Source organism: Elaeis guineensis, chromosome 2, assembly GCF_000442705.2.
Source record: "Elaeis guineensis isolate ETL-2024a chromosome 2, EG11, whole genome shotgun sequence".
NCBI lineage: Eukaryota > Viridiplantae > Streptophyta > Magnoliopsida > Arecales > Arecaceae > Elaeis > Elaeis guineensis.
Genome location: NC_025994.2, coordinates 80071499 through 80099367, shown reverse-complemented (window position 1 = coordinate 80099367; position 27869 = coordinate 80071499). Strand labels below are relative to the sequence as shown.

General features: G+C 38.7%; 2 protein-coding genes across 22 annotated transcripts; both read right to left on the bottom strand.

The window, feature by feature from the left end:
• On the bottom strand, positions 1-20635 carry LOC105033164 (putative disease resistance protein RGA3). 21 transcript variants are annotated; one of them, XM_073251921.1, is made up of 8 exons: positions 17058-20631; positions 14546-14750; positions 13244-13553; positions 11245-13096; positions 2996-3048; positions 2539-2686; positions 640-1133; positions 1-530 (listed from the first exon to the last, which is right to left on the bottom strand). In XM_073251921.1, the coding sequence occupies exon 1, from the start codon at positions 20342-20344 to the stop codon at positions 17108-17110; it is 3237 nt and encodes a 1078-aa protein (XP_073108022.1). In that variant the 5' UTR covers positions 20345-20631; the 3' UTR covers positions 1-530; positions 640-1133; positions 2539-2686; positions 2996-3048; positions 11245-13096; positions 13244-13553; positions 14546-14750; positions 17058-17107. The 21 variants fall into 21 exon arrangements, with proteins under 21 accessions (XP_073108022.1, XP_073108026.1, XP_029117071.1 ...); XM_073251925.1 differs by having other exon boundaries at positions 2539-2683; XM_029261238.2 differs by lacking the exon at positions 11245-13096 and adding an exon at positions 9256-9460.
• LOC140855281 (uncharacterized) lies at positions 20523-26036 on the bottom strand. Its single transcript, XM_073251152.1, has 3 exons — positions 25627-26036; positions 24993-25522; positions 20523-20685 (listed from the first exon to the last, which is right to left on the bottom strand). The coding sequence occupies exons 1-3, from the start codon at positions 26008-26010 to the stop codon at positions 20523-20525; spliced, it is 1077 nt and encodes a 358-aa protein (XP_073107253.1). The 5' UTR covers positions 26011-26036.
• Positions 26037-27869: the final 1833 nt, after the last annotated feature.

The window sequence follows — 27869 nt, the reverse complement described above, 5'->3', positions numbered from 1 at the left end:
TTGAGATACATGGTTCCGAGGGCATTAATTATCTATTGCAGTAATCACTTGAAATAGCCGTTGCAATATTTACAGAAAAGCTTTGATAAGCTGAGTTTTCCTCAAAGCCTTGAATCCATTTTCCAACTGACAGAAAGGTTGAAAGTTTACAGCAAACTACAACAATTGCAGAAGATTCTTCCATTTGTCTGTTTCTAATTGAACACAGGCCATATGGTATGGTTACCAAGGCTATTCAATTATCCTTTTTGAACAATACCCAGGACTTCAAGCCTAGACTAGGTGAGGCACCAAACAACTATGCAAACGGTTGTTAGTGAGACTATTCAATTATCTTGAAAAGCGTGGGGACAGAATGAACATAAGCTGACGTCTCCACCTCAAAGAATGCTTATAAAGACCACTCATCGGTAGCTTTATGGAAACATGAATAATTTACACATCACAATATGAACACTGAGGCTCACAGAACATCTCCATGTCATGACTCTACTGAAACTTGACGATACATATGCTCTTGCTGACTCCATCTGCAAGGAAATGCAAGACTATTTTAGATTGTAGCAAAAGCAACTGCAAGATGCTAACATACATTAGAAATTCTGTTATAATAGAAAGAAAGCAAACAAGCAGCTCAACCTTGCATTGACTCAGCTATCGTACAAGTCCTCCTGTTATGCCCGGTCTAGTTATACCTAGTACAGTGCAAAGACCAAACTTCTTTGGGTTGATGGGGCCTATAAGCCTGTTTCATTTTTGGGGGATCTTGTATCTCACCCCATATTTGAACTTCTGGATTGTTCTCCATGATAGGCTCATAACTTCTCTCTATGGGAACCATAATGCATGTAGCTCTTCCAATGCCTTCTCGCTGTCAAGGAAAGCCTGCTTTGATGCAATAAGAACCCCATATTCAAGGAGTATGTTATTCAAAATTGCCCTCGGCTTATAGTGTTGATTTTGCCAAAGCTTGTCTTCCATGCAATTGGCAATCCACTTTGCGGTTGCCTGTTGGTGGCTAGCATCTTCTGATCTTACACAGATGTGCTGTGTCAAGGTCCTTATTCTAAATATGCTGACCTGGGGGAGGTTTGATGCCATGCACATGCCATGTGCATCCTTCTGCAGCATGCCTGTGAAATACATCCACAGAATATATTCTTAGCAATATAGTTGACATGGCAAGTATAGACTGCAGCTACCACAACAGATAAGCTAGTTCAGTGAGAAACAAGCTTAAAAATGTGACTACAATATATAACTATTTGACCTGTGATGATCATGCAGAGGGAATTGGGTTTCAAGTTTTGTTGGTGATAATTTTAATAAGATAAGCAGAAAGGAGGATGGATGGGATGAGTTGCAAAAATTAGAATCTAGACTCTTGAGGAAACATGCATAGGAGGTTCCAATGGGTTATCTGAAGGAAATAAGTGGAGAATTTGTAATTGAGCTGAGTGTGGAAAGGGTTTGGTGTTGGACTTGGGGAAAGAAGGGCGTATAAAATTGGAGGAGAAAATATTAGAAGGTAAGTTTGCATTTGCATTTTGGGCGATCTGTCAAGTTGGAAGGAGTGTTATACTCATGACTTTGATCAATCATCACTGTCTTAAAAAGCTGATTCACAAAATCATTAAATTGGAAGCAAAGAAAAATGAAAAATAAACAAAGTGAGGGGATTGAAGCAGGATACTACAGAGTGGTAGGTTGAAATAGAAAGAACTCATTGGAGCCAGAGATTTTAAATGATTTTGTTTTAAAGAGATAAAAGCACCACGACAAGAATAAATATTAGGAATTGTGTTAGAGGTTTGCTGTCTAGGGTACTTTTACTTTCTAGAAAGATAATTGACAGGATAAGAGTCTGGGCCAAAGCTTAAGATACGAGATTTGGAGATCAGTTGGGAGGGCGAGAGAGTTAGAGTTGGTCTAGAAAAATATAATATGAAATGAAACAAGATTTAAAAATTAATGATGAAGAATGCTCAGTTAAAGATGAAGAATGCTCAGGATACAAATAATTTCACCTTAATATTTAAGAAGCAAGACCATATTTCTGAAGATGATGTAAAATCATTGGATAATCAGATAGCAGTATCAAACATATCAGATCTTTCATATGTTCAATGACATTTATAGTTCTAAAGGCTGTAAAAGGCAGTTAGGGGTTCTAATCCTTCTACAAATCTATGTTTTTTTAGTAACAAGACAATATATCACCGTTCACTCTTTCACTGTGCTTCATGTGTGAAGTCAAAAATGAGATAGCCTTTAATGATATGAGTTGCAGCTACCTGACTCTTTTTTGCTAAAAAGAATTTTGGTAAGAATTGGAAAATGTATCCTGACTAATTGACCTCCTGAAAGTTTGTTTCAACGTAGAGAGAATCTAAGATAAAATTCTATCTTCTATTTTATCCACTTAAGCTCAGACCCTTCCTCAGAGAATGAGATCAAAACATACAACATACTGAAGAGCTGGAATCGGAACAAAACATCCAACATACAACATACTGAAAATATCTTTAAAGTCTCTACCTGTCTGGGAATTTGGACAACTGTTGGTTTCTCCTTCTTTCAACGACCAAAGCTAGTTGCCATTGAATATTAAGAAAGTGAAAATTGGGAGACTAGAGTGGTGGTCTAGGAGTTGCGCATGAGTCCATCTTCAGTGTTAAACTGCCTTCTGCATGAAAAGAAATTAGATAGCTTTAGAAATCAGAATGCTTCATGAATGGATATCCTAAATTCCAGCAGCATGATTTTTTTTTTGAATGAAATTTCTGAATGATGAATAAATCATTTCTGATGTTGTTAGAGGTAATAATGTTGCATAATATCTTCAAATTCCTTCCTCTCAATGAAACAATGAACTACAGAATGATAAGGAAATCACCATTATGATCAACCAATTTATAATACAGCATGATCTTAGGTGAAAAGATGAGCAAACTAGAAATTCTGAGTTTGGTTTTCTCATACATAAGTTTCATACCTTAAGTGAGATAGTACATCATCCAACAAAATGGTTCCGGTGGACAGCATCACCTATCAATAGCCATATATCATCATTGATCCATGCCATTGAAAGTAATAGGGTCGCTAAAAACTAATGCTGAGGAAAAATATAATCTTCTCATTTTTCCTCCAAGTATAGGTCAATATTTAAATACAATGAGCCACAAAAAATGGTAAGTATGACTATACAAAAGTGGTAAGTGTAGCTGTACAAAAATAGTAAACAATTATAGAATAAATACAATAAGAGGAAAGAAATCAAAGGAGAATATTCAAAGATAGTACTGCTGGTTGTGACAAATTCTCTTGATAGATTTTCTTGTTTGCCGAGATCATAGTTGACCCTTGATTGTCGAGATCTTGACTTGATTCTATCCTTCTTGGCTTGATTCTATGAGATCAATATGATTTTGGCTTATTCTGTCAGATTTGCTTGAGATTCATGAGGGATTCTAACACTCCTCAAGCTGATGAATAGATGTCTTCCATTCTCAGCTTGCTAGTAATTTTTTAAAATCTTATCGTAGGTAGTCCCTTAGTTTAAATATCAGCCAGCTGACTATCTGATGGCATATAGGGAGTACTAATCAAGCCACTCTCCAACTTCTCTTTTATGAAATGTCTGTTTATTTTCATGTGCTTAGCTCTATCATGTTGAATAGGATTATGTGCATTGTTGATAGTAGATTTGTTGTCACAATACAATCTCATAGTTTCATCTTTTTTAATTCTGAGATCATCCAGAGTTATCTTCAGCCATAAAAATTCACAAATTTCATGAACAATAGCTCTAAATTCGGCTTTAGAACTAGACCTTGCAACTACATTCTGTTTTTTACTTCTCCATGTCACCAAATTATCTCTCAGAAAAGTGCAATAGTCGGACGTCGGTCTTCTATCCACCTAAGGTCCTGCATAGTCCACACTCGTGTAGGTTTCTAGAGTTAGTTATTTTCTTTTCTGAAACAAAATCTCCTTTCTTAGTGTAGCTTTGAGACAGTGAAGAATTCTATAAATTGCTTGCAAGTGTTCCTCCTTTAGATTATGCATGAATTGACTTACCACACTCATTGAGCAAGCTATATCCAGCCTTGTATGGGAGAGATAAATTAATCTTCTAACAAGTCTTTGATATCTCCCTTTATCAACCGCACTACTTCCTTCTGTCCTACCTATTCTATGGTTCAGATCAATAAGAGTGCTTGCTATCTTGCTACCGAGATTTTTTATTTCTTCAAGAAGGTCTAGCACGTATTTTCTAAGCTATAAAAATATTGTCCTTTCTAGAATATGCCACTTCAATGCCTAGAAAGTACTTAAGCTTCCCAAGTTCTTTTATTTCAAACTCTTGAGCTAAATGTTTTCAAAATTTTTTTTTTTTCAGTTGCATCATTTCCAGTTACAATGATATCATCTACATACACCAGTAGAACTATAACTTCATCTTTAATTGAATGTTTGATAAACAACGTGTAGTCTCCTTAGCTTTATTTGTATCCCATTCTCAACATAACCTTTGTAAATCTTCCAAACCATACTCTAGGAGACTGTTTCAAGCCATACAGTGCCTTTTTCAACTGACAGACCTTATCCATTCCAAAATTTCTATTAATTTCGGATGGTGGCTCCATGAAAACCCCCTCCTCCAAGTCTCCATATAGAAATGCATTCTTAACATCAAATTATTATAGACACCGAACATAGCAATAAGGGATAGTAATATCTGTACAGTATTCATCTTTGCCACAGGGGCAAAGATTTCTTGATAATCCACCCCATAGGTTTGAGTATATCCTTTTGCCACTAATCTAGCTTTGTACCTTTTAAAAGATCCATCAACTTTATATTTTAATGTGCAAACCCATTTGCATCCTACTAGTTATTTTTCTTTGGATAGAGTAACAACCTCCCATGTCTCATTCTTCTTTAATACATTCATTTCCTCTTTCATGACATGTATCTAATTCTTATCTTTTTTTAATACCTCTTGTATGGCTTTAGGGATGTCAATCGAATTTAGGATAGTGAGGAAGCTTCTGAGTTGTGGGGATAGTCTATAAAAAGACACAAATTGTGAAATTGGATATTGAGTGCATTTTCTGGTGGCTTTTCTTAAAGCAATTGGCAGGTCCAAATCTTAAGGGATAGAGTCCTTAGGATAAGACTCGTTGATAAATAAAAAAAGAGGAATAGTTTTTTTACATGATTCTGGTTCAGACTTATAGACTTGTATCAATTCTGAAATATGCTTCCTCCTTGAATACTGTAGTAGTTCAGATGTTTTCGAGTCTGGTTGCTATTGGTGCCCTTCTTGGACAATGATGTCAGGTTTTGATGCAGGTTGGCAAGAAATAGAGGACGGTTGAGATGATGAAGGTTGCCAAGAAATAGAAGATGGCAGAGATGATGTTTGATGCGAAAAAGAAGAAAACAATTGAGTACCACCGAAATCAGCAAGGAGAAATCCTCTCCATTCCGCATCTTCTTTTGAACGCTCCCCTTGAAGATAGGAATGTGGAGGTTGAAAGATAATTCAATTTCACTAAAGATGACATCCATAAAAATAAACACCTTCCGAATTGAAGGATGATAACATTTGCAGCCCTTTTTGGTATTTGAGTACCCTATAAACATACACTTTAAAGCTCTAGAATCGAATTTGCCCCATTTTGTTGGTAAATATGGATATAGGAGACACATCTGAACACTCTAAGTAGTAGGTTATTGAAAAAATCAAATTCAGGATGAAGTTCTGATAATATCTAAATAAGACTTTTATTGCCTAGGAGGCGAGAGGATACCCTATTTATCAAGTAAGCTACTGTTAGGACTGTCTCTTCCCAAAATCTTTTTGGAACATTAGACTGAAACAGAAGTGTTTAGGTAATATTGAGTAAGTGTCTATTTTTCTGCTCAGCCACCCCATTTTATTGAGGTGTGTCAACATAAGAAGACTCATAGATAATCTTCTCTTTTTGAAAGAAAGTAGAGAGAGTGTGATTAAAGTAATCCCTTGCATTATCACATCTAACTCGTTTTACAAAGACTCGAAACTGAGTTTTTATCATATTATAAAAAATGAGAAAGATATTGCTTACTTTAAACTTCTCCTTTATTAGATATAGCCATGTAGTTCTAGTGCAGTCATCAATCAAAGACACAAACCACTTAGCCTCGGTGAAGTTAGAAATTTTAGGCAGACCCTAAACATCAGTATGCACTAAAAAAAGGTTAAAAGAACTTTGTACTACTAAAAGAAAATGACACACGATGGTGTTTAGCAATTTCACAAGTGTCATAATGAAAACTTTCAACAGCAATATTTTTGAAAAATAAAGAAAACACGATCATGAGTAGCTGAAAAGGTGGATGACCGAGACAAAAGTGGTGAAGCCAAATTTCAGATTTGTTTGAGCCAGAATTAATGGAAGAAGTACTTCGCAAAGAGCAGGAGAGGGTTAACCAAGTATCTTTATCCGTAGAACCACTGACTTCTTTAAGATAGTAGAGCCCATTCTATTTTTTAGCAAATCCAATCATTCTCCCCATAATCTGATCTTGGAAGACACAGTGAGTGGGAAAAATGGTTATTTGATAGTTTAAGTCTTTGGTAAGTTGATGAATGGAAACAAGATTGATGGATAGTTTAGAAACATGTAGCACATTTTGCAGAGAGGAGTCAAATTTTTAGTGCCCTAGCCCACAATGGTTATAGGAGAACCATCAACAATAGTAATTTTCTTATTCCCTAGACATAGTTTATAAGTTTCGAATTTAACGGAGTATGTGTCATATGATCAGTAGCTCCGGAGTCTATAACCCAAAAGTCAAAGTGGGTGGAACTGTCAACATTAAAGATTTTAGAAACAAGGCACTTACCAGATTGAGCCAATGAACACAAGCTAGATGAATAGGGATTTAAGAAAATCTTGTAGGTTTTCAATCTCTTGTTGAATTTTCTGAATTCATCACCATCAGGGATTGATTTTTCTTGAGAGATACCTTCCCTATTGGTGAAGTTGGCCTGACTTCTCTGCTGTTCTTTAAATCTTCTATTCCGACTAAGGATTTGTGCTTTTTCATGAAGCTTGAAACAATTTTCTTTGGTATGCCGGGGCTTTTTACAATAAGTACACCAAAGTCCATCTCGGTTGGACTGTTTAGAGAAATGATTATCAGTGATTTTGTTATCCTACCCTTGCCCAAAATTATTAGACTTACTTCTTCCATTCGCAACCTTCGTAGGGACCATAGCTGAGCCTTCGGAAGCCTGTGATTCCAACATGATAGTTCGCCGACTTTTCTTATCATGTATGATGGAGAATATTTCATTCAATGATGCAGCCATTCTTTCCCAAGAATCTGAATCCTAACTTGATCAAACTCCACATTAAGTCTTGCAAGAAATTCAAAAATCCGATCCCATTTCACCAAACTTAAAAGGGCTTTGGTATCCTCATTGCATAGCATCTTAATATCTTGATAATGGTCCAATTTAAGCCAAAAACCATTCTTCATATTATAATATTCTGTAACCGAAAGAGTACCTTACTTGGTGATTGAAATTTTCATCTTGATCTCATAGATTACAGTGGCATCCTGCATCTTAAAGTATGTTTGACGAACCGTTTCCCATATATCTCTAGCAGTAGAAAAAAACATACAGTTCTTATTAATATCGGGTTGCATTGAATTCCATAGCCAAGATATGATCATCGAGTCTTCCTCATCCCACGTGAAAAATTTTGGATCATCAGCACTAAGTCCCATCTTGTTCAAATGACGAAGTTTTCCATTCCCCTTGAGGAACGTCTTAACAATTTGCAACCATTGGAGATAATTCTTCCCATTAAGTCAATAGGAAGGATTCATGTTTTGGAGCTCTCCATTTGGTCCATTCGATAAAGATTCAAAAGTTGGTCCCGTAGAATTACTGGCCATAATTTTAGAGGCTTCCAACATTTTCAAAAGATCGAAGAAATCAAAAAAATCAAGAGAAGAAACAATCAGATATGAATGGCAAAGGCAGAGATAACTGAGGAAGATCTGATTGGCAATAAGTGCAATAAAGGCACGACCAGGAACAATCGACAATGAAGACCGATAACTTAACAATGAAGGCTGACGAAGAAGAAAAGACCCAAAGACGAGAGCTCTGATACCATGAGGAAAAATATAATCTTGTCTTTTTTTCTACAAGTATGGGTCAATATTTAAATACAATGAGCCAAAAAAAATGATAAGTATGACTATACAAAAGTGGTAAGTATGGCTGTATAAAAATAATAAACAACTATAAAATATATACAATAAGAGGAGAGAAATCAGAGGAGAATATTCAAAGATAGTATTGCTGGTAGTGATAAATTCTTTGGATAGATTTTCTTGTTTGCTAAGATCATAGTTGATCCTTGATTATCGAAATCTTGACTTGATTCTATGAGATCAATATGATTTTGGCTTATTCTGTCAGATTTACTTGAGATTCGTGAGATTGTAACAAATGCAAATGTAATTGCCATGGATGAATCAATTCGACACCTCCTCCACATCTATAGGCCTTGAGTAGAACCTGGAAGGCCTAAAGGATGCCATAATCTTACACCAAAAACTGTCTAAACTTCCTCATATATGCATTATATGTGCTTAGCACTAGTTATTATGTTCATTGATCCTCTTCTTTTTTTGATTTTAATATAGCACACTAGGTTCAGATTGCTATTCACTTATTTACCAAAAAGAGAGCTGACAAGAAAATAAAAGGAGAAAAAAAAGAAAGAGAACCCACCTTGCATCAAAAGAATTTCTCAAAAGAAAAAGAGCAAGACGACTGCCCACAAAAGAACCTAAGAGCTGCCAATACATTTATCATTTCATACATCCAGCGATCCTGTCCCACTGGGCCTAATGTTTCTGTATTTCCCTAAAATGAACATTACCTTGACATTGAAATTAGTACATTGCTAGAAGATGCAACTTAAGTGGACAAGTCAAACAGATGAAGAACTTGGTGGGAATTTAACACATTTTAGCACTAGCAGTATATGATCTATTAACAGTTTTGCTATAATTGAGAAAGCATATCATCCTTAAGCAGGATCTTGCCATCACATAACAACCCCCCCTTCTTTCATAGGCTGGCTCAAGTAGCCACTGTAGTCCTGGAGCAACTGTCAACAGCGCAAACTAAGATGTCATGATAATCACATGAGATAGTGAAGTGATCATAGACCCTACCATCGCTGCTTTTCTTGTACTCAAACAACTACGAAGAATTGTTGAAAGCAGTGAGTTTCACAAATCCAAATTCTTGAAAATAACTCCTTAGTGTTTGAACCTTAGAGAAAGTGGAAAGGCTGGCACCTCCACCTCCAACAACTACATGGGTGGTTTCTGCAAATGCATCACGATAATGGTGCGATGCGTTGCACACACAAGTATTCTGGTACCAAAGGAAGATATATTGATACAGATAAGAAAATAAAATGATGAAAGAAAAAAGATAAGAAAAGTGGGGAGCAAATTTATGAAACCATCAGCTTGTCAGTGAAGGAATATGTTGGGTGGATGTCTGACCAGGACACCACCTCCCAAGATCTTTTCAGTACCACGCGATGCAGCAAGAAGAAAGAAGAAACAAAAACAAAAAAAAATAATCAAAATACGTGGATCAGCCACAAAAGGGCTCGCTTCCACGGGGCATGCAAACTTCACTATGAAAAAGAAAATTTTACAAGAGGAGACCTCACCCTCAACCCTTATACACCCAATTCTCTCTCACCTGAAGTTCTCCTCACAAAAGCTCTCTCTCTTGGAAGACCCCCTGAACCCCTGAAGTGCCTGACGACCGCTGTCCAGGAGCCTCCTGCTCCTTCTCTCTCAGCGCTTCCGCCTCTCTCTTCTCTTGGGTTCCGTACGGGCTTCGTACGGCGCAAATCCGAACCACTACCACTGTTTGTTCGTCACAGGCCTTTTTAAAGGCTTAAACGTGGTTTAAAATTTCATTAGAGAGAGATTAGGAGTCCTAAATAAAGCCAAAAAACCCTCTGGACCGTCGGATCAAGACCGCAATCTCTCTGGACCGTTCGATCACGCTTCGATCCACGGAATAGTGCTGCGGACCGCGAGAAACACGTGGGAAACGCCCACGCGGTCCACAGGCCCAGCCGTGGACCGGTGCAAAAGGCCAGCGCTAGCCTAGGCCGGCCCGCTCCCGCGCGCGGGCCTGTGCGCGCCTGGGCCTCGCGCCTGGCTGGGCCGCGCGCCCGGCTGGGCCGCCCGCCCGCATGGTCGCGCGTCCCGCACGGGCCTGGGTAGCGCATCCCGCGCGCCGCCGCCTGCGGCCACGCTGCTGCCGCCCGCCGTCGGTCGCCGGCGATCCTCCGTCGCCTCGAATCTCGTGCCGACTTCAAAAGCTCGTATCTCCTCCATTCGAGCTCCGTTTCAGGTGATTTTGGTCTCGTTGGACTCCGTTTTTCACCGCGAACCTCGCTGTGGGCTCAATGTGGGCTGAATCTTGAGGCGTCAAATCCTAACAATCTCCACCTCGACTCGATATTCGGCCTCCTCCAAACTCCGAGAGCTTCTGGATCTCCTCAACCTACATGCCCTGGGACAATCGCCTGCTGATCATGGATGGGCAAACATGGGAGTCGAGCTAGGCTACTCGATCCCATTTTCGTCGTATGCTGTGCTCCTCCTGACTTGAGACCTGCTCGAGACATCATCTTGCGGCAATAGGAATCTCACCTTGCGACGTCGCCTCTCGTCCTCCCGAGTCCCCTGTCTCGTGCCCGATCTGCTTCCTGGAGCTTCACCTCTCTCTGGGCTCCACCTGGCTCCCGAAGCTCCACCTCGCACTGGGCTCCCTGTCAGATAATAATGTCCTCTGCTACCTTTCTTCCCCTCCAGCACAATCCTATCGCCGCGTAACACCCTCAGGATTCCTCCACCAGCTACCATCCTGTAGCCTCTCGAATCCAGTCTGCTAAGTGAGATAAGATTCCGTCTGAAATCGGATATGTATCGGACCTCCCTCAATCTCCTCACTGCACCGTCATGTGTCCTCCAGCTGACCGTCCCAATGTCTCTGATCGCACAGCTCGATCCATTCGGCAGATATACAGTGTCCTCACTGTTCTTCAGGGAGTGAAGCTGCTTCTCTCTGCAACATACATGATAGGGGCATGCAGAATCTAATATCCACTGCTAGGAAGAAGTAGATACCTCGTCAGATATCTCCAGGACATCTCCATCTAAATCGCTGCCGGCCGTCGCTACAGCAGCCACCGTCCGATTTTTAAGTTGAGGGCAATCTCTGGCTAGATGCCCTAACTCCTCATACTGGTAACACCTGGTTTTGCTCAAGTCCCTCCTGGACTTAGACCGCTCTCGTTGCGATCTCCTGTCGCTCCGTCTACCGCCTCTTGCTCTTCCAGAAGCCACCAAAGCTGAGCTACCGTCACCTGAGTTCGAAGCTGGATTCTCCCTCCTGAAAACCTCGTTCTGGAGTATCGCCGTGGTAACTTCGTCTATCTTGATAGTGCTCTTCCCCACTAGAAGAGCAGTCACTAAAGACTCGTACGAAGGAGGAAGCGACGCCAGCAAAACCAGCGCCCTGATCTTCTCCTCAACGTTCTCGCCAACGCTAAGGAGGTCGGTGAGGATCTTCTGGAAGTGGCTCAAATGTTCCTGCACGCTGTCCCTCAGTCATCCACAGTTGGTAAAACTGCCTCCAGAGGAAAAGAGTGTTGGTGAGAGACTTCGTCATGTACAACTCCTCGAGCTTCAACCACAGCACCATCGGGAAAGTCTCGCTCAGCACATGGATCACCACCTCATCCGTCAGGTACATGCGGATAGTACTCACCGCCTGCATCTGTAGCCATTTCCAATCCCGCACCTCCATGGTGGTCGGCTTCTCATCGCATAAGAGAGCATCGATCAACCCCTGTTGGATGAGTACGTCCTTCACCCTTACCTGCCACAAGGAGAAATTGCTCTTTCCATCGAACTTGTTGATCTCCATCTTGATTGTTTCTGTCTTCTCCATCTTCAGTCTTGCTCACCACCACTGCAATCTGCGTCTTTGTACTGCCTTGCTCTGATACCACTTGTTGGGTGGATATCTGGCTAGGACACCACTTCCCAAGATTTTTTCAGTACCACACGATGCAGCCGGAAGAAAGAAGAAACAAAAACAAAAGAAAAACAATCAAAATACGTGGATCAGCCACAAAAGGGCTCACCTCCACGGGGCATGCAAACTTCACTATGAAAAAAAATTTACAAGAGGAGACCTCACCCTCAATCCTTGTACACCCAATTCTCTCTCACCTGAAGTTCCCCTCATAAAAGCTCTCTCTCTTGGAAGACCCCCTGAACCCCTGAAGTGCCTGGCGATCGCTGTCCAGGAGCCTCTTGCTCCTTCTCTCTCAGCGCTTCCGCCTCTTTCTTCTCTTGGGTTCCGTACAGGCTTCGTACGGCGCAAATCCGAACCACTACCACTGTTTGTTCGTCACAGGCCTTTTTAAAGGCTTAAACGTGGTTTAAAACTTGATTAGAGAGGGATTAGGAGTCCTAAATAAAGCCAAAAAACCTCCTAGACCGTCGGATCAAGACCGCAATCTCTCTGGACCGTCCGATAGTGCTCCGATCCACGGAATAGTGCTATGGACTGCGAGAAATGCGTGGAAAACGCCCATGCGGTCCACAGGCCCAGCCGTGGACCGCCCGGTCCACGGTGGACCAGTGCAAAGGGCCAGCGCTGGCCTGGGCCGGCCCACTCCCGCGCGCGGGCCTGCGCGCACCTGGGCCGCGCGCCCGGCTGGGCCGCCCGCCCGCGTGGGTCGCGCGTCCCGCGCGGGCCTGGGTCATGCGTCCCGCGTGCCGCCGCCTGCGGCCGCGCCGCTGCCACTCGCCGCCGGTCCTCCGCTACTCGAATCTCGTGCCGACTTTAAAAGCTCGTATCTCCTCCATCCGAGCTCCGTTTCAGATGATCTTGATCTCGTTGGACTCCGTTTTTCGCCGCGAACCTCGCTATGGGCTCAATGTGAGCTGAATCTCGAGGCATCAAATCCTAACAGAATAAAATGAATGAAACAGTTCAATGTGATTAGTATAGTTTGAAGTAGCCAATCCCTGTAAGAAGGATTTGTATTCATGCTTACATGATTGGTATTTGGACTAAGAAAATGAAATGCCCAATTGCTGATAACATATTTACCTGGTAAATTGGACATGTTCGTTCATAGTTGTGGACATGAACACAGAAGGCAACGTCAACTGTGTACTTCTACCAAAGCTCTTGAAGGCTATCTCTTCCCATTGGCTTCTCAAAGGATCCTTCTAGACCATAGTATGCTCCAGAGGAATAACCAACCAACCAATGAGAAAGGAAGATCAGACCATAGCTGCTTTTGTCTATCAACTGATGGTAGGAAGTGCTCGATGAATTTATACTGCTCGGTCCCCAGTCTCTAGTCATGCATGGTGTCAGCTATATAGAAACGAAACATACATAATCTGTCGACTACCTGATGATAGCAATAATAACAACAAATTTTAAGATGAATTATCTGGCTACAGAAACAAGATGCAACAATGCAGGTGGATATCATGATATCAGAATATTAAATATTTCAATAATATAAGTAGAGAGCATTCCTATGGTAGAAGTTACACCAGCTTCATTGTAGTTATAATAGCAATGCAACAAAGTTACAAAAATACAAGCAGTCAATACCATGTCCTAGATCTGTAAGGCATTTACAAATCAAAAACAAGAAGAAAAATATGGAATTTAGAGTGCAATGCCCTACAATGCTGAAGAGAACTTACTCTCCATGCAAGATTTTGCACAAAGAAATTCTCAGAGAATTGTTATTCAAAGGACATGCCTGATGGATCAAATGCACTGGAGTACTTAACAAATATAGATGTTTCTGTATTATGTTCATACAAAACAATGATGCACAAGATAATCAAAAAAACCAGCCATACGAACAACTTATATTCCAGTCATTTCTTAATTCAACTCCAAAGAAACTTTGCTATTTCAAAGTTCTCAGTGAATCTCTTAAGTTATTGATAGATATAACAAGAGAGGAAAATGGCATTAATCAATGAAACAATCTAAATGATTGGCTGTTTGATCCAAAAGAGATTTCACTAATTGAATTAAGCGATCTAACGCTACTACATTAAACAACTAAAATCATGGAACCTATAATAGCATATGCTATGTCTTTTCAGAGAGGGCACTAGGACAAAATAAATTCAGCAGAGCTTCATTCTCGAGTCGTAAACCAGAATTTTGCCCTGTCCTCTGCAGGAACATAAAACATGGTTTTAGCTAATACGCCACATTCTCCACCCGAATCCTTATTGCTATAGAAGGATCCTGTTCCAAGCCAATTAATCATGCTTATGATTACCACTGAAGGGAAAACATAAATGTTATTTGCTATGCTAATAAGAGAATGATGTTCTAAAGTATGATATAGAGTAGTGGACTTATAAAACTAACCTTCCAATCATACAAGGCATAGCTGAAGCAATGGGTTCGATTTGTCATGCATACTGACCCACTGTGATATGTATCCATTTGCACAGCATATATCTCCAATATGGATAACCATATCTATGTTATTCGGGTCCTTGATTAGCTGGTAATTAGCGCTCAGGGAGCCTGGCAGAAACTTGTTGTATTCATTTGAACCATCAACTTCTGCCTGAAATAGCATCCAGAAAGAACATTTGTGAGGATATGTTAGAACAATTTCCATTTTTCACTACTATTTCTATGAGCAAAAAACTTGAGAACTTTTACTTGGCCACATGATTTATATCAGAGAATTATCAACTCATTATTGATTAAAAAAAAAAATCATTTTGGGAGTGTACTGGTAATGTGATTCTGATAACAATGTCAAAAAAGAAAAAAAAATTTTGAAAGGAAAAAAAAAAAAAAACTAGTAGTAATAAAAAGCACAGCATTGATAACATGGTCCAGATAAAATTATTTGACCCGATTACATGGAATAAGTTTTTCCAACTATGTTTATTGGCATCAGGCAACTATGCACCATGCAAGTGGTTGCAGAAAGGAAAAGGTTATAGAATTAGAAGTGCACGTATGCTTTGATAAATGAGATAAGGCATCCAAAAAGTGGAAGATTCACTGGATGCGAAGTTGAAGATGGTGATGATAATGAACTACAATAGTTTTAGTAGATGGCACTGAAATCTTCCAGAAAGAGGCGGAGGATGACATTGATGGCCATCTATAATTCATTTATATAGAAAAGATGAAAATAGGTAAATATGTGACTAGTTTTACATGGAAAAAAAGACTAATAAGTGGGGGCTGAACAGCTATGACCATATATGTTATGGAAGTAATGGCTCCTGGTTGATGGTTCTACTCTTGACGAGAGAGAAGAGGCATTTGTACAAGTAGCATACATTCCATGCCAACTACTTTATGCCACTTGATCTCAATACCAATTCCCACCCTCTAATACCTTCCACTCCTATTCTGCTGGCTGTTTGTTGCACCGTTTCTAATTTTCTCCATGAACATGTTGTCTTGTACCTTCACCTCATGCTTTTCTTGGATTTGTTTCCTCTTAAAATAGTTTTCCATCATGATTTCCAAACCATTATAATATCTAGCAATTTTACTTTTCTCCAATGTACATCTAATTGACTTTTGATCAGTTTTTGATGTTAAACTGTTCTGTTGTTTCAATGGTCATGACTCATGATGTTTTCAGGAACTAGGTTTTCAAATCTGTGACCAGCATAGTGCATCATTCCTATCATGGGATACAGAATAGGGATGAAGATATGTTAAGTACAATCATAGGGTGAAGCTAAAAGAATATATCCTACCTTTCCCATATTGCCAAAGATGACAACATGCTGTAAAGCATCTTGTCTAGGGTAAGGAGATGTTTTGAAACTGTATGACTGAGTCCAAATGTACGAACCATTAAATAATCTATGCCCAAGCCCGTATCTATACCTACAACATTGTTAGATAAGAATATTACGACTCATAAGACTTCTCATAGAAGCTCGTCAATTTTCAAAGTCCAATAAAATGACAATGAACATGGAATCATCTTGCAGAACTTGCACTATGAGCTAAACTATAGATGAGCTATCAATATATCAAACAAAAATGTAGAATAAATTACGTACTTTATATTTGGCGGCAAGTCCTTTGGAAAACTTGTATGTATGGATATAGACATTATCATAAATTTGGCTATGAGGATGAAAGGTGATGATAATCAATCTAACCTTACTTTACCTTCGATTTGTGTAGGTTGAGGATGAAAAACATTAACACCCTGAAAAATTGTATTATTACCTATGTTCATTTAATACAACAGAAATATATTTAGTCTATTTGAAGTTCCATTATATTAATACATTCTTGTAAGAAAAAGAAGGGGTTCCCTATGATTTATTTCATGAGATAGGAAACAAATGCACCTGTAAGTATCAAAAGTTGTCTAATAAAATATTGCCTTCTAAAACTGTCCAAGTAAAGAATGGACTTCCAAATTGATCGAGAGCAGATGCATATTTAGCGCTAGAAACTGAACTCCATTCTTTTCCAAAAAAATGGAATATCATGCAGAATTTGAGGTAAAGATTTAGAAGATCTTCTGATAATCCAGTTACTCCCTGGAAACCAAATCAACAAGAACAGATGTTGTGCCGAAAGAAAATTAAATATTCAATTGCTAATTCCATAGGCTAAGGAGAAGCTCAGAGTCTCCGTTCTTCTAGTTCATTTACATGCTCCGCTTAACAAGAAAAATAATTCTAACAAACTTTGTCCATTATTGGAAGCAATAAAAATATTTTTTAAAATATGTATCAAGAAATACTTTGTGTGGGAACAAAGAATTGGAAAAAGGGTTTAGCTGGCTGCTATTGCAATGTAAAGATCTCCTAAGTTGCTTCCTGGAAGGAAAGAAAGAAAAGAGAGAGAAAATGAAGGCAGGTCAAGGCAAGCTATATACCTGGAAAGAACTGTAACCATGGTTCAAAGAAAGTATGGAGGAGGCACGGATCAGAAAGCAATGCCACTGCTACTTGAGGGCATCCCAGAACTGCCGATGGTGGTGGTGTCGTTGAAATTTGTAGTGAAGCTGAAGGGGGACTTGTTATACAAGGCATGTACCGACCTATCCTTTGAGTATACATGCACCACCTGGATGTCTTGGATTGTTGGCCACTCTGGGCTGGCCCTTTGGCAAATCTTTCTTATCAGTTCCGTGCTGCACTGGATCTCCAGCTTCTCTAGATGTGATACTCGTACACTTTTCCTTTTCTTTGTACTTCTTTGCACTCGTTTCGGTAAGTATGATGGGAGTGATTTCATGTCATCATTGATCAGGTTCATTCTTTTCAAGGATTGAAGATTCTCCATAACTTTCAATTTCGGGCAATACTCCACCTGGAGGGTTGTGAGCGCAGGGAGGTTCGAAACTTTCTTCAGGTTGCGATTTGACAGTACACACAATTCTTTGAGCGAAAGGAGGTTCTCGATTGCTGTTAGGCTGCTGGCTATCTGGATTATCAATGTTGTCAAGGAGGTTGCGTGGAGCAGGAGACCCTCGGGAAGAGACATCAACTTGGGGCAATTGATAAGGTACAGATGCTTTAGACATGGCATTGCTTGTGTTGTTTTGTCCCAATGCCATTCCTGCCAATTACGCATATTCCAAATGTTTAGTGACTTCAGCCTAGGGAATGCATACTTGGATGTATCTACTGCTGCTCTGCCGCCGCCGCCACCGCCGCCGCCGCTACTCGTGCTACTAGTACCGACCAAAAATTCAGGTCCAACGTCTATGACTGATGCAGCATCAACGATCTCAAGATCTTCTAGATTGGGGAGCAGTCCGCAAGGCGGAAGCCGCTCACAGTACCTGCAAATGTGTAGAACCAACTTCCTCAAATTTGGAAAAAGAATTGATGCTGATGAAGGTGTCACTGCCATCCATTTTGGGAACTCACGGCCGTAGTAGTTGTCGATCTGCAGTTCTTCTAGGGAAGGTGGAGGGTGGAGCTCTTCAAACACCTCCTCGATTCTCCTCATCTGGTCGTCGCTGGGTTGAAGGTCTCGCGTGCATTGTAGCCGGAGGGTCCTAAGCTTGGGCTTGTTTCCAAGTTCGGCTGCTCTTGCCTCGGAGCCGCTGGAGATACACTCCAATTTTTCGATTGAGAGATCCGTGAGACACGAGAGGGATCTCAATTCTTCAATCGTGCACCATCCCTCTGCCCGGTTGCTCTGCAGCATAAATCCATGCAGCGTCTGAAGATTTTGAAGCCTTCCCAGCCCTGCCGGCATCCCAACCACCTGCGTAAAATCAACTCTAAGACTCCTTAGGTTGTGTAAATTCACGATACCGTTGGGAAGGCGAGAAAGGTACCCACACTGACGGATATCCAAGAACTGTAGATTTCTGAGATTCTCTATGGTTTCCGGTATCACGCTTATGTTGGTATCTGAGATATCTAGGTACCTCAGGTGTATGAGGTTACCCAAAGAATGTGGCAATCTTTGAAATATTGAGCAAGACATATCCAGCACTCTCAAACGAGAAAGCTTATTACAAACAACATCCATCTGAGCCTCAGACATCAAGCTCCTTGGCCACATTAGAGTCCTCAGCGACTCCTGTTTTACGAATACATCAGGGATTTCCGTTGTTTCATTATCTCTCAGAAATACACGGCGCAGCTTCATCAACTCGTTACTGCTGCCTACGTCGTGCACCTTCCTGACAATCGAGCTCTCATCTTGTGCCAGATACCTACCAAGACAGTGCAGGAGATCATGCATCTTGCATGACCATCTATTATATGGCTGTAGAAGATTTCGCATAATCAACTCTCTGTAATAATCTTCGGCTATCTCTTCCATCGTCAAACTCCCCTCAGCTCTCACAAATCCCTCAGCAATCCAAAGTCGAGTAATAGCACCCATCCAAATTTGATGGTCTTCAGGACATAATGAGCAGTACATAAAACATTGCTTCAGATAGCTTGGTAGGTCTTCGTAACTCAGATATAATGCGCCCCTAACCTCCTCGGGAAGCCCAGATGTGGACCATGCGGTACTCCCAAGAACTCTATTCCAAGCACTCCGGGTCATCTCCTTCGTGCATAGCAACCCTGCAATCGCTTTAATGGCTAGAGGAAGGCCATCACATTTCTTAACAATCTCCATCCCTATGTCCTTGAGATGCTGGATCTCTCCCTCCTCTCCGGTCAGGACCACCTTCTTGCAAAGCAATAACCAACTATCCTCTAAAGACAGCTTGTTGACGTGATGGGTGTTCACTGCCCTCATCTGCTTCGCGATCTGTTCATTTCTTGTAGTGACAAGGATCCTACTGCCAACAGCGCAACTTTTTAACGTATTGCATAACAAGTCACACCAAACCTTTGCACTCCAAACATCGTCAAGAACAAGAAACAACTTCTTGTCCCTAAGACTTGTCTCGACTTTGGGCTCAAGCGAGGACTTACTCTGATCCCCGGCACGATCATTCTTGTCACCGTCCAAGATATCTTTCAGCAAATTTATGTCATCAAAGTCTTGCGATACACACACCCACTTATTCACTGAGAACCCCTCCACAATCCTCCGGTCATTATATATCCTTTTAGCAAGTGTGGTCTTACCAATCCCCCCCGCACCCACAATCGCGAAAATAAGAATGTTTCTCCGTCTGTCATCCTTAATTAGCGAATCAACCAAGCTCTGAGTGTGCTCTTCAATTTCAGATCCTACAATATCAATCTCACCTACAGGAGATGTTTTGTGACTTTTTTGAGATGTCACTTCCTGCTTGTCAGGGGAACTGATTTGGAGATTGAATTCGGACCTCCACTTCCAAATCTCTTCAAGCTTCAGATTGAGTTCTCTAATTTTCGTTCCAATCTCATGAGCAACTGGAGGCTTTCGGATCCAAGAGAGAAAGGGAAAGGAGAAGCGTACCGAAGAACTAGTGGAGGAAGATCCTTCGCTACACTTGTTGGCCTCGATGCGACAGAGGTCGAGGATGTCATCGGCATCGTACATAAAATCCTTGAGCTGCTTGAGCCAGTCATCAATGGCCCCATCATTGATCCTTCTCCTCTCGGCATCGACAAGGACTTTGCTGATCATATGGAGCTTGTTCTGGAGCTTTTTGATCTCGCCAGGCACACCACAGAGCATTTCCACATCTTCCTTCCCCAAATCGAATAGTAGTTCACCAATTCTAGAGACGAAGATGCTCAATACCATCGCCATATTCTTCCTGGACTAGTCGGGACTGGGAGGAAAGGAAGAGATAGCTAGATCTGATTTCTCTCACAGGCTTTCAGCGATCAAGTCCGAGCATCGCTGCAATAATATCATATGAGATGAGAGCAATGGTATTGGCTCTATAGCATTGCCTCTGTACAGCGGTCGGTCACCGCATCATCCATCAAGGAGATGGATAGCTGATGTGGTGGCGACCGAGGGCTGTTCGGTGACAAACATGCCCCGCAGGATCCAAACTCGGACTCGAGATCCCCAAAAGATATTTCTGGCCACTCTTTCGCACCATGTCCGTCGGCATTGCATCGTTGGAAAAGACAGAGCCGCAACTTAATGCGTACTAACAAATAATAATAAAAAAATATAATAAAAATAAAAAAATATTTTTTTAATATATATATTCTTTTAAAATTATTCTTCGCCCCTCCTCCTCCCGAGCCCTTTTTCAGAATAATAAAAAAAAAATTTATTTACCAAAATATACCAAAATCAAACTTATTTACCAAACTAATGCAAAAGGGAAAAACGTCATTTTGAATGGCGTTTTTTCTCCTTCCACGTCACCCCACATTTACACGGTGGCATCGTCCAAAAAAAAAAAAAAAAAAAAAAAAAAAAAAAAAAAAAAAAAAAAAAAGAAACGCCATTTGGAATGGCGTCTTTAAAAACGCCATTTTGAATGGCGTTTTTAAAACGCCATTCAAAATGGCGTTTTCCAATTTTCCCACCAAAAAAAAGAAAAAATCATGAAAAAATGAGAAAATTGGTTTTTTAAAATTTGAAATTAATTAATAAATTAAAATTGTAATTTTGATTGAAATTAAAAATATAAATATTTGAATTTGTAATTCATTAAAAAAATTAATTTAGAATTTTTATTAAAAATATTTTTTAAAAGATGTCCAAAAAAATCTTAAGAAATAAAAAGAAAATTACTATAGAAAATTAAAAAAGGAGAAAGAAATATGAAAGAAATAAAAATATGAAATTTAATTGAAAAACATCATTCGAAATACTTGTCCTAAAAATTTTTTTAAAAAAAATTTAAATAATAAAAAAAATTATAATTTAAAATTTAAAAGAAATAAAATTTTAGAGATTAATTGAAATAAAAATAAGCATTCAAATTACTTTGTCAAATTAAAATTAATTTATTTTAAAAATATTCAAAAAAAAATGAAAAATAGGCTAAAAAATTTTTATAAAGACATAAAGAATTGAAAAAAAATAGAAATTATAATTATAATTGAAGAACAAAGTTTATAATTTTTAATTTTAAGAAATAAGAATTATAATTTTAATAGAAATTAAAATTTACTTTTTAAATAACTAAATTAATTGAAATATAAATTTTTCAGAAATATTTTAAATAAAAAAAAATACGTAATAGAATATCAAAAAGACAAAAATGGAAGAAAACTAAAATTAAAATTTAAAATTATAAAAATTATAAATTAGATTAGAAAAAATATATCATAAAAGAATAAAATTAAATTAAATTAAATATAATTTCATTTTTAGGGTATTTTATAAATGTGACTTAAAAAAATTAAATTTGAATTAAATTTTGATAAAAAAAGAAATACATTAATAAGTTAAAAAATGATGAAAAGTTAAAAAGTTTAAAAGTTAAAATTTGTAAAAAGTCAAAAAAAATAAGAATTATAAATTTAAAATTTTAAAGATTAAGTGAAATAGAAATATTTTTTAAAATTAATTTTTCAAATTAAAATTAATTTAATTAAAAAATTTTCTAAATAAAATATAAAAATCGCCTAAAAAAATTTCATAAAAAGATAAAGAATTGAAAAAAAATAGAAATTCTAATTGTAATTGAAGAACAAAGTTTATAATTTTTAATTTTAAGAAATAAGAATTAAAATTATAATTGAAATTAAAAATAATATTTTAAATAACTAAATTAATTTAAACATTAATATTTAAAAAATATTTTAAATAAAGAAAAAAAATACGTAATAGAATGTCAAAAAGATAAAAGTGGAAGAAAAATAAAAATAAAAATAAAAATTATAAAAAATATAAAAAAAATATTTCATAAAAGAATAAAATGTAATAATTAAATTAATTACAATTTGTTTTTTCGGGTATTTTATAAATGTGACTTAAAAAATTTTAATTTGAATTAAATTTTGATCAAAAAATAAATACATTAAAAAGTTAAAAAATGAAGAAAAAAAATCATAATTTTATCAGATATGATTCTGAAGTCTCAAAAGCAAGAACAAAAAATGTGTAATCTATTAGAGGCAATTTCAATATTTTTGGAAGCGTATTTTCTAAAAAAAATAGATTTATATTTTTTAGTCGACCCCATGAATCGACTCATGGCTAAAAAAGTTTAACGGCACGCAAAATTTTTGGCTGCCACACTCTGTGAGTCGATCCCTTGATTTTCTTTCTGGTAATTTTTATTTTTAAAATTTTTTAAAAAGAGGGAGAGAGAGGAAGAGAGAGAGAGGAGGCAGCTCACCGCGGTGCTGTAGGAGAGACGTCGGAGAAGGGAGAAGAGGGAGAAGAGGGAGAAAGGAGAAGAGGGAGAAGGAGAGAAGAAGGGAGAAAAGGAGAAAATGCCGTTTCCTTCGGCGTTTTTTTATTCTTTTTCTTTTCTTAAAATTTTTTTAAATTTTTTTCATAATTTGTTTAATTATTTTTTTTTTAATTTATTAAATTTTTTAATGAGGATAGTAATTTGAATGATAATTTTTAATTTAAATTAAAGTTAATTTTTTATTTTAAATTATAATTTCTATTTTATTACCATTTTTTCTCTTTTATTTACTATTTTTATGATATATTTATGTTGCTCCTAGATTGATTTTGATGATTACAAAGCAGATTGAAGGGATACAAATATTTTTTATTTGAAAAAGTCTTTATGCTCTTCAGGGGCAAAAATGTAATTTTATCAAAACCCTGATTTGATAGTATCATTTGGTAGAACAAATGATTTGTGATCTATTGGTGAAAATTTCATTGTTTTTGGACTTATATTTTTGAAGTTATGAATGTTTTAAGTGCATGAGTCGACTCATGAGTCAACTCATGGCACAATGAGCTGCTTGGCACGCTGAAATTCCTATTGGCACGCTGATTTTCTGGCTTGGCACGACCTGTGAGTCGACTCATGAGTCGACCCACAAGGCATGAGTCGATTCATGAGTCGACCTCTGCTGGTTTGGGCCAAAAAATCCAGAAACCCACATTTTCGGCTGTTGCAACAGAGGTCGACTCATGAGTCGACCCCTGAAGCATGAGTCGACTCATGAGTCGACCCCTGCGACGGGAATTATCCGCAACGGCTAGTTTTTAGCCCGTTTTAGTTGCTTTTAATACTCACTTTAAGTGCTCTAACGGCTCTTTTTCTGCCTAGAATGTTTTCCTTTGTTTCTTAAAGCTATAAAAGGTTTGAAAAGGTGAAAAACAAGGGAGAAATAAGTGGACTAGCTTGGGATAGCTAGTGTCGGAGTTTCTGACATTTGTATTCGGGTTGCATACAAGTATAGTGGTTTGGAATTCTTAAGTAGGAGCTTGGAGAGTGGATGTAGGTGCAAGGTTGGCACCGAACCACTATAAATCCTTGTGTTTGTGGTGTGCTTTATTGTTTCTCTTTAATTTTTCATTATATCTTTGCATTCTTGCTTTAGGTAATTAATCTTGAACTAAAGTCCTTCTCCTCATTCATCAAGCTTTTGACAAATACTTTTCATAAGTAATTAGTTAAGCTTAAAATTTTTAAAACACAATTCACCCCCCCTCTTGGGTTGCATAGCTGGGCAACAATTTATTTAATTTAATTTATAATTTTTATAATTTAAAAATATAATTTTAGTTTTCTTCTATTTTTATGATATATTACGTATTCTTTTTCTTTACTTAAATTTGTAAAGGAAGAAGGAGAAGATCGAGAAGGGAGAAAGGAGAAGGGAGAAGGAGAAGGGAGAAGGAGGGAAAAAAGGGGTTTGGGGAGGGGAGAGAATGGCGTTTTCTCTTTTTATTTATTTTTTTTTTAAATTTCTTTACTTATCTATTTGTAATCTTTAATAAATAAATTTAATTAAATAATAAAAATAATAATTTAAATGATAATTTTTAATTTAAATTAAAATTATTTTTTTTTAAAATTTATAATTATAATTCTTATTTTATTATTATTTTATTATTTTTTTATGATATTTTTTTTAAATTTATTTTAAAAATTTTATCATTTAAAATTATAATTTCAGTTTTCTTCCATTTTTATCTTTTTAGCATTCTATTACGTATTCCTTTCCTTTACTTAAAAAAATATTTATTTTTTCTAAAATTCAATTCAAAAAACAACATTTGATATATTATTATTTACGTTATAATTTTTATAGTCCTTTCAGCATAATATTTTCTCTCCTAATGTTCTGAGACACGTTCGAATATGTGTATCCATATGCACCGATCATAATATCCAATCATTTAAAATTAAATAATATAAAATAAAATCAATATTTAATATTATTCAATAGAATAAAAATATCAAACGTACAAAAAAAAAATAGTACAACAAAAATGTAAAAATACTAAATACAAATACAACAAAGACTAAGTCCCACAAGGACGTCGCGACGCCCGTGGTCGCTTGGACCTTCTCAGGAAGGTCCTCGCCGGCTGCTCATGCTGTGATGGCTCCTCTCCTATATCAGTGGAGGAGATCTGCTGATCATGCTGCTCAGGAATAACTGATGCTGTCGGATCATCTACGGACTGAGAGACCCGTTCAACTCTCTCATCTGGATACACGGATGGACCTGAAAAAAAAGTATCATACTCATGTGGCCAACTGGTACCCGGTGATGGCATCTGGGGGATGTAGGAAGAAGAAGATGCTGCCATCTGTGGATGAAAAGACGGTGGCATCTGTGCAGCATCAAATGATGACATATGCGGAATATGCGGTGATGGCATATGTGAAGCATATGGTGACGGCGTATAACTCATATCTGGCGCCCGAACTGCTCCATACCAAGGCGCACAGGTATGTGGATCAACACCAATCGCCACCAATGCTCCGGAACCTGTTCTCTCCATCTCCCGCAGTATCTGAATCCGCTCGTCCTCATCAGTCGTAGATAAAGCACGACGAGTGTCCAACACAAGATTCGACACAGAATCAGTCTATAAAATAAAAATAGAACTGTTAGTATAAAACAATCAGTATAGTGTACAATATAAAACAAAAATATAATACAAATAACATGAAGTAATTTTCGTAATCTTACCAAAAGACGTACAGTAGAACTCTCGCCCTCGTATCCAGAAACTGCATACTGAGACTGTCCAATGACTCGCACCGTAATGCTAAAAAACCAAGCCATGTAGTCATCAGTATATGAACGGCCTCTCAAAATAGGATCACCATGAACAATGTGATCTCGACGTGCATCCCAAATATCGATGTACTGTGCATGTCTAATACGCCAGTCGATACGAGCTCTCCCTCGTCGATCAATACGATGAAGTCTCTGGCTGGTATCAAACTGCTCTGGAATGCCCTGAGTCTGACCAAACTGCCGCAGGACATGATCGGGAAGATGCCACTCTACCACATCAAAACAAATAAGTGGCACCCTAGCAGTCCATATGTCGTGTCCAACTGTACACATCTGCGGCAGTATAGCCAATATCCCATCTGTATATGGCTCCCACAAAAACTGATATAATATAGTTATAATAAAAAAAATTAATATAAAATTATAATAGATTATGAATACTGTAAATTGATATTTGTAAAAAATTCAAAATTTACCCGTTTAGATGTATCAACTAATGTATCCAACTGGCACCTATAAACCCGTGCCACTCTTGTCGATACGTGATGAACGTTGAATGCAACGTTCCATCTGTTTCACAATGTACTAATATTAAATAAATTTAAAATAATAAAATTTAAATAAAAAAAAAATATTTCGATACCTGTATCCTAATGGTCCGTCTAGTCTGAATAGAACATCAGGATCCTGCTGCTCTGATGGCATCTCGAGCAACTGTCGTCGTAATAGACTGATAGTCGGCATACGCTCCCATACCCAAATCTGCAAAATTTAAAAATTAAATAAATGATATATCGAATGTAAAATATAATTAAATATTAAAAATTAAAAATTTTAATTCACGTACCTGTAATAATACAAGATAACCGCCAATCTCGCTCTGATCAGCATAGGAACCCCGACACATAGCTCGGTATAGACATGCTAGTACTGCACTGCCCCAACTGAGTCGACGAGCGAAATCTAAATCCTCTAATAATGGCAAAAACATCAACTTCATCTTATTCGATGAAGTATCAGGTAACAGGACACCACCTAACAATCGCAGCACCTGACCCCTAACATACTGCTGCACCATCTCCTCTGGTGCATCATCCGCAATATGAAAATGACGATAACGATCATCCAAACACTCAATCCTGAGTCGTGAATGATCAAAAAAATGTGCGTCGGGCTCAAACCCTAACAACCGCAAGCACAAAGCCTGCCACTCCGGAATGGTAAGTGTGGGATCAACTCCGGTAACTGGATCTCCATCAACTGGTAGTCCAGTAAGGATGCTGACATCCTGTAAACTGATGGTCGCCTCACTAAATGGAAGATGAAATGTGTGTGTCTCTGGACGCCATCTCTCAAGTATAGCAGTAATAAGACCAACGTCCATCTGTATACGACCGATCCGATATACTCCATAAAATCCCAGATATCGTAAATAATCTAACACTCTATCTGGGATGTCCTCTGTCCTCCAGAAATCTGCATCGGATCGTCGTAGACGAAGATGTCTGGACTCCTGCAAGAAAATATACTAATTAGATAACGTACATGATTTTTAAAATAAAATTTAAAAAGTAAATAAGATTGTAATGCTTACACCGCCATCTAAAATAGTCTGTGATCGATGGTGCTCCTGCAATGTAAGAATGCTGCTGTCTCGAGGATCGGGATATCGTGGATCGTAAGCCATAATACGTTGTCTCAAGCAATATTATCACAGATGTATTAAAAAAAATAGACAATATATTTTAATTTTTTTTTAAGACAGCCGGGGCGCGGGCCACCGGGGCGCGGGCCCACCACCAGCCGGGGCTGGGGCCGGTCCCACCATCGGGATGCGGGGCTCGCCGCCGGGAAGCGCGGCCCGCCGCCGACCGTCTGTGGCCGGCGGCCAAGGAGAAGGGAGAGAGAGAGGAAGAGAGAGAGGAGGGGGCCTCGGCCCGCCACCGGGACTCGCGGCCCGCCGCCGGCCACAGACGGCCGGTGGCCAAGGAGAAGGGAGAGAGAGAGGAAGAGAGAGAGGAAGAGAGAGAGGAGGGGGCCGGGGGCCAAGGACGGGATGCGGGACCCACCACCGGGGCGCGCGGCCCGCCGCCGGCCGGCCAAGGAGAAGGGAGAGAGAGAGAAGAAGAGAGAGAGGAGGGGGTCGCCGGCCCGCCGTCGGGACGCGCGGCCCGCCGCCGGGACGCGCGGCC